General features: G+C 39.1%; 1 protein-coding gene across 1 annotated transcript; it reads left to right on the top strand.

Annotated features, from left to right (window-relative positions):
* Nucleotides 1-3,078: 3,078 nt before the first annotated feature.
* On the top strand, nt 3,079-7,023 carry LOC113699252 (protein DETOXIFICATION 14). Its single transcript, XM_072059832.1, has 8 exons — nt 3,079-3,410; nt 3,493-3,813; nt 4,382-4,926; nt 5,051-5,137; nt 5,233-5,289; nt 5,423-5,661; nt 6,264-6,469; nt 6,630-7,023. Exons 2-8 carry the CDS (start codon nt 3,565-3,567, stop codon nt 6,723-6,725), a joined length of 1,479 nt encoding a protein of 492 aa, XP_071915933.1. The 5' UTR covers nt 3,079-3,410; nt 3,493-3,564; the 3' UTR covers nt 6,726-7,023.
* Nucleotides 7,024-8,080: the final 1,057 nt, after the last annotated feature.

The following is an 8,080-nucleotide window of genomic DNA, read 5'->3' on the forward strand; positions in this document are numbered from 1 at the left end:
TAACGTGGTCCTAATTCTGAAAACTGTGACCGGAGCAGTTACCTGCATAAAAGCGCTGGAGTGTAGAACTTAAAATGAGAGGAAGTGGTATCGGACTTAAAAAGAGTAACCAAAATTTTCAACCGCAGTATTCTCTCTACTGAAGATTGAAGAGAGAATCGGTAAGAGTTGCAGCAGAAGATTAAAGAGGTGAGTCGTGGTGTGGAAACACTGGGACGCGTGGAAGAAGACCACCTGCATTGGGCGTGGGAAGTGTTACAATTCTAGTCTAGGATCACCAAGCCAATGGATTGTTATTTCATTCTTGATTATTTGACTCCACCAAGGTGAGACAATTGATTTTTTATTTTTATTTTTTTTTTTTTGTCGACACAGGAGTGTCCGGGTCAATCCTTACGGGGCCCGACTAATCCCCTGCGGTCCGGCCCGGCACCCCAACCCGGCCCAAACACGTTAAGTGCGCGGAGGAATCCAGCGGAGCGGAAACTCGAACTTGTGACCTCAAAGTTCACTGGTGAAAGGCGCTGCCGTGGACCATTCACACGGGGTAAGGTGAGACAATTGATTGCTAACATAACATTTGGTCCAATTATTACATTAAGGATTTAATTTCTGCACAGTCCTTGATATTTACAGACCATTTTAGCTTTTCTTTTTATTTTATTATTTTTCCATATGACTAGTGACTACAGAGTGATTTTACTTACACCACCATTTTTTAAAATCTTTTTTACTGTGGATAGTAGCATGATAAAGTGTGACTGCGGGAAAGAACATTAGAGATATGGCTAATCGAATAATGAACTTTCCATCCTTTTTTCTCTATTCGAAAAGAGAAATTTTGTGCCTCAACAGAAATGAGAAGGTAATGAACTGACCCAAAACTAAAATAACAAGAGAAAGGTAGAAAACAGAAACCATGAAGAAAGAAAGATAATTGGAACCTTAGTATTGGTTTTTAAAAAAAGAAAGAAAGAAAGAAAAGTCTTACTTAGACAGCTAATCGCCATTGCACAAGTGATCACCATCATCATACAAGTGCTTTTATGCGTTAAAATTTCCAGTTTTCACACCACCAATCAGTCCTAACAGGATTTCGATGCGAGACAGCGAGAGCCCATATCCACTCCCAAACCTTTTGATTCAGAAAATAAAACCAACGAATAAATACAGCACTGCCCATGTCAAAAAATCTTCTTATTCCACATCAATGAGTCAATATTCTCCCACTCCAGAAGCAAAGACATGAACTGTATGTACCTAATACATATTTATTAGGATTTCGACCATAAATAAATTTCAAATCAATGATCAAGATCAACTTAAATTCGACTAGACAGTTGATCTTGCAACCGTGGAGGATCCGATCCACGCCCTAAAACTAATAGCCTATTATTTTTGATTGCAGGGAGCTGTTGACTATATTTCAGCAGATATGTTTCTACCATAACTATCGCAAAGCAAACAAATGTGCACACATCCTAGCAAACTGGGAAAGAAGCAGCATTCAAGACTTCACTTTTTTTGAATTATGTCCTAATTTTGTCATTTCCTTACTTTTGCAAGAAGACTTAAAAGGATGTCACCACCCCACGGATGACTGTACTTTAACTTCCGCTCAGTAGACTTGACTTTTACTTTAATGCATCTTTATTTACCAAAAAAAAAAAAAAATCTTTGGTAGCTGCGACTAGCGAGCCAGCGAACCAGTGGGGAGAGCATCAAATGATCACGAGGCCACAATGAACAAAGGGGTTAGACAAGTCCAACCATTTCTCCCGGGCTCTTGGATGGATAAACCGTTTGGGCCAAATCTGTGCACAGAAGAATTGGGTCCTCGGACAGGGCGTCAGTAAAGATGGGACTACTGAGCCAGTTGACAGCTACCTCTCGTGGGCCCAAATGATTTCCGGCTTCTGTGCCAACCTGCAAGTGCAAGTGACGTCTCTCAACATCCTGGACCCCTTTTTTTATTTAAAAAAAAAAAGCCTACACAGTGAGAGAGCATCCTGGTGCCATTTTTCAGATTCGGATCCTTTCGCTCGCAGTTGCGCTTGTACTAGCAGAGCAGTTGATTTAAAAAATTTTATTGGGATTTTAAATCATCGATCAAGATCCAATTCAAGCTCGGTTTCAACAACTGTGGATCCTTATACGTGCGTCCTGGAATAAGTTTCAAATTGATTTATGCGTTTCAAATTTTTTTTTTTTTGCACAGGAACAGAGAGAAAATTCAGAAATGTTGGGTGGTCATTATTTTATTTTATTTTTTTAGCTGGGGAATAAGTCTGGAATGCGTGTTTGGTAAGTAGAATGTGGGAAGAAACATGCAATCGTTGTTGAAACTTGAAAGATGATTGATTCCATTCCATTCCATCCCATGCACAAAGGGAATTCAAAGGTTTCGTACTGTCCACTCCAGGACAGAACACATCCTGGTAGTAACCTCGCTTTTACCCTTTTTTTTTTTGAATCTCATCTTTTGCTGCATCCAGATTCCAGAGCACATAACTTCTTGTCACCATTAAAGGTAGCCTATCTCACATTCTCTCCTTATATTTGTGTTAGGTATGTTACGACTGTGTTTGGAAAGTGATTCAAACCCTTATAAGCTGTGGTGGGTCTTTTAGGGCATTCATTTAAAATTTTGATCAAATTTAAAGTTTGGTTACCAAAAGTGTTAAATTAGCGAGAATAGGTGCAATTTTAAAAATTCAAGGGAGCTCTTTGAAATTGCTAGAAATGTCAGGGAGGCTTATGAAATTATCCCATAGTTTCTTTTTCCTGGATGCTATCTTCGTCGACCGTCATGTCAAGTAAATAGTACTACTCCAACCATTAGCTATTTTGTCAATCTAAATCTGTTCTCCAATAATGGACACATCATTGATTCATGGCACAAAGTCAGTTGCGGTGGGCCTTGCATAGAAACAAAATCTCAACAACGAGTCAACGACACTTTTTATCACAAAATTTGTCGATATGTGACGGCCAAGATCAGTTTTGATGAAATTTCTATTCACGTCGATTTCCTTCCCTCTTCTTTCTGGAATAGAATAAGCTAACTTAGATTATAGAAATTCTACCGTATCAATAAAAAAAAAAAAATAACAACACTTTTTATCAACGAACTACACTACTCATTAGGCTTGTTTTATGTGTTATGTTCATGGCCGGCTATATGTATCATGGATGTCAGGGGCAGGCACAGACTGTGGCAACAAAATAATCTCTGAATAGATCCACTCCATCCAATTATCCTCCTATGTTATGCGATGAGCCGGCTTGACCCGCTGCAGTTCCTTGACCAACTCCGGGCCCGATAGAAGCAAGCCCGAGCCAGGCCTATTTTTGTCCTATCATGCTCACATGTGCTAGTAATAAATAATTGAGCTGTTCTCAAATCTCCGGTACTTCTCATCAGATTCTGTTAACTCTGATAGCCAGCTATAGCAAGCTAAGTAACCAAGCAGATTTTCGTTTTGTACATAGATAGTCTCGAGACTCGGGCGAATACGAGAAGTTTGTGCATTTCAGTAGTCGTCCTTCAAGAAAAAGAGAGCGATGGAAGAGGCACTGCTGCCATCTGAAAATGTTGTGGACACGAGATCAAGAAAGGAGGCAACGTGCAAGCCTTATGTGGAAGAACTGAAGAGGGTCAACAGCATAGCACTTCCAATGATAGTAGCGACAGTCGGACAATATCTCTTGCGAGTTTCACCAATCTTTATGTTGGGCCATCTTGGGGAACTCCAACTCTCTGGTGTCTCCATTGCCACATCTTTTTCCAATGTTACTGGCTTCAGTGTTCTTGTAAGTTCTTTCGTATTCCTCAAAATTTTCACCTGATAAATGCTGCTGAAGATTTTAATCAATCAAATAACTCATCTCAATTATCACATGCTATTAGATATGCTAGCTATTCTTTGACAAAGCAAGCGTATGTATGCAAATTGTCTTGTACTAGAAGCATAGTAGTCAATCTAGAATCACTTTTGAACATAGTTAGCATAATATGCTGCAAAGATGTTTGTACAAGTACAAATATGTATGCATTCTTCTCATGTCAACTGACTTCTTATTTCACTCGAATATCCTTATATCATGAGCCATGACTCATCCCTGTTGATATTTTAAGTTTTGCTTTTTGGGGAAAGAATCATCAATACTTGTGCTGCTCTCAATCACGCCAATTGCAAATATGGCTTCTCTCTGAATTTTGATGCCTGATGTAGTAAGTCAATTATATATGTCAAACAACTCCGTGTCAACTAAAAGATTAAGGCTGAAAAAAAAAAACTGTTAAGAACTGTGATAATATTGGATAAGTAGTATCCGGAACATACTTGATTAAGTACTGATAGAATTAACTATCAAGCAGTTTGGGATGTCAAGTGCACTGGAGACCTTGTGTGGGCAGGCTTTTGGAGCAGAACAATATCAAAGACTGGGAGCTTATGCATATGGGGCCATCATCTGTCTCTTTATGGTTTGCATACCAATATCCTTGTTATGGATCTTCACAGACAAGCTATTAATACTCACTGGCCAAGATCCTGCAATTGCAACCGAGGCTGGCATATACTTGATTTGGCTCATTCCTACACTATTCCCTTATGTTATTCTCCAGTCACTTGTCCGCTTCCTTCAGACTCAGAGTTTAATCTTTCCAATGCTGTATAGTACAGTTGCATCTCTATGCTTACAAGTGCCTCTTTGTTGGGCTTTAGTATTCAAGTTCAATCTAGGGAATACTGGAGCAGCTTTGTCCATTGGTATATCATATTGGTTGAATGTGATCTTGCTTGGGCTGTATGTGAAGTATTCTTCTTCCTGTAAAAACTCCCGTGTTCCTTTCTCTATGGATGCTCTTCAAACAATGGGGGAATTCCTCCGTTTTGCCATCCCTTCTGCCGTAATGGTTTGGTAAATTTATCTCTTAACCTCTCCAATTGGCTATGCATATTAGTCGTTCCTCTGGTTCTGTAATACTCTATCTACTAATCTTCTTGATCACTTTAGCTTACTATTGTTTGCAAAATGATGGTAGTCTGGAATGGTGGGCATTTGAGTTAATCATATTGCTGTCTGGCCTGTCACCAAATCCTCAGCTGGAGACCTCTGTGCTATCTATCTGGTTAGCCTTTTTTCTTTTTCTTTTTTTGGACCTTTTACTTCTCTGATAGAATCTAATAAGTTAATGTAACTGATTCAAAATTTCCTTTCGAACAGCTTTACTATTACTTCATTGCACTACCAGATACCCTCCTCTTTTAGTGCTGCTGCAAGGTTTGCTCCCTACTCTTATGCAATGAATGCATTGATACATAGACTACATCTCTTAGCCTAATAATCCAGAAATAATCTTATGAGCTCATGCAAGTAAGGTTTCCGCTGAAAGACAACCTTTGTTATCTTATAGTACTAGGGTATCAAATGAACTTGGAGCAGGGAATCCACAGGCAGCACGAGTAGCTCTTTGCATGGTGCTATTAGTATCTGTATCAGAGTTTCTTGTGGCAAGCACTACTCTCTTCCTCTGCCGTACTATACTTGGATATGCCTTCAGTGACGAGAAAGAAGTTATTAGCTATGTCAAGGACATGACTCCTCTTTTATGCATCTCCATCATGATGGATAGCACACAGGCGGTGTTATCAGGTATCCTACTATCTTGGGTTACTACTTTCTCAATATGTTGACTGACATGAAAACTGGGATAACATCAGAAAGAGTTACATCAAATCTTAAATTAACTATTAGAGCAACTTTGCAATTTGAGTTAAACAAACACTACAATAATTTTGTGTAAAATTCGTATCTTCGTGGTATGATTTTGAAAATGAAAGAGAGCTGACTTCCATGTTAGTCCTACTCCTTGTCTTCGTTGAGTGTAATTTGACATCACAAACTGAAGACATCATAATGGCTGTCATTGAGGTATATGGAGGATTTTGTTTCACATTGGTTAAGATTTAAGCATAACAATTACAAGATACCCATGCCTTACCACAGAAAGGATGCAAAAATTGTGAAAACACTGGAAAGATGTGAAGAAATTAGCAATTGCAGTTCTGTCAAGTGTCAACTGATAAATTTGTTTATCCTTGTCCATTTTCTCCTGACTTGAGAACTGCGTTTGGATGACATAAACACAAAATCCATCATTTTAGAACTTCGATACAAAACTTGTGACATCATATAGCACTGGACATGTTTATTTCCTACCATCTTCTGACTTGATGCAATCCTTTTGCATTCAGGGGTAGCAAGAGGAAGTGGATGGCAGCACTTGGGAGCTTATGTAAATCTAGGGGCATATTATCTGGTTGGAGTTCCGACGGCTTTAATACTGGGCTTTGCATTGCATTTAAGAGGAATGGGTCTTTGGGGTGGACTGCTCTCTGGAGCTACGGTGCAAACTCTTTCCTTGTCTGCTATAACAAGCCTAACAAACTGGGAAAAGCAGGTTGGTGAACGCAAAGTCTATTGAATTACCAAACTTTCCCCCAGATTTTTATACTTCAGCTAAATCCAACTTAATTCACTAGTAAAATAAAATAATGCTGAATCATGTTGGGAAAAAATCAGTTAGTTGCCTGACTCTTACACCTGTGGATACATGACAGTCAATGGAAGCCAGGCGCAGAATATTTGAAGGGCAAAAAGAAGAACCCGCTTCGGTACGAGTAAATTCGAGAAAAACACCAGCACCGACATTCTAGTTCCATCAAGAACATCAGACGGGGCTCCTATTGCTGCGCGCAGTTAGATTCTTGAACGTCTGTTTCGCGTCAAATAGGATTGCTACCTGTGCTAAAGACGAAAGATGATAATTTTTAGTTCTCCATTGCACAGAGAGGAGCTGATGGTTTCTTTTAAATAACCGCTTGACTTTGCAATAATATCGAACTTATGAACATCCACAGCGTGCCTAATCACTTTTCCCTGAAATAATTTTGAGGTGGGAAAATGGACAATGTCGGCTTAAAATTGAAGGGCGCATGCCACCGTTTTTTTTTATCTGCTTCTGCTGCAATGGAATATAACTCATCACATGGTAAGCGCATGTCGAGATAGAGAGCTTCATTGCATGAGGTGTACTGGATGCTATACGACCAAATTATTCTTTTCCCAAAAATTGCTGTAAGATTTGAATCCTACGGTCGGAAAAGGAAGATGAGTTGAGTTGCAAATAATAAGATTTTGAATCCACCCACCATTTGCGACTACGTTAAATCTGCCTGAGATGATTTGGAAAAGGAAAATGAGTTGACTTGAATAAATATGGCAGTATCGTATGATTACCTGAAAACAGCTTCTCCTGGGTAGTTCGGTTAGTCACGTACCCTCCTCGGGAAGTGTTGTCCATCTCTCTCACCAAGGTTCGAGTCTCAGGGTTAACGTGTCCAAGAGAATGGAACCTCTCCTCTCGGGCCACAGGAAAATTAGTCGGGTCGAAGGTCCGAATACCCCCTGCATCTGAAAAAAAAAAAAGTATAATTACCTGAAAACATAACAACAGCTGCCATCGTGTACTATAATATCAGTAGATACACCTGTTTTATAAGGGAAGAAGTTTGCAAATTCATATATGGGAAGCTAATTTATGGGACTTAATGATTGTGTATGAAGCAATGAAACCGTGTCAGCTGGTAAAATGCTAAACTCCTAAGAAGGATAACAAGTGCCTATTTTCCCAAGCCATTTTGAATATCCCCCTGCCAGTCAAATCAGAGATCAAAATTGTCCAGTTTTAATTAACCATCCGTTTCAATACAACGTCAATTGAAGATTATCAGGATATATGCACTTCAACAGGAATTTATATATAAGGAACAATTTATGTTTTGGGAACCCAAGAGGTCAACACTAAATTGAGCCAAACAGAAAAAATTAACGCCACATATGTTTGTCCTTTGCATGTTATGGTCTTCTATACTCTGCACCGCCAAAAAAAAAAAAAAAAAAATCCGTAAAAGGTATTCTGGGCTTTTTGCGGCTTCAGACGGATGAAAATTGAAGGAGCAATCTTTTGTAAATTCGTGGGATATTTGTATTAGTCCTAGTGCTAACATTT

This window comes from Coffea arabica, chromosome 7e (genome assembly GCF_036785885.1).
Source record: "Coffea arabica cultivar ET-39 chromosome 7e, Coffea Arabica ET-39 HiFi, whole genome shotgun sequence".
NCBI classification, from domain to species: domain Eukaryota; kingdom Viridiplantae; phylum Streptophyta; class Magnoliopsida; order Gentianales; family Rubiaceae; genus Coffea; species Coffea arabica.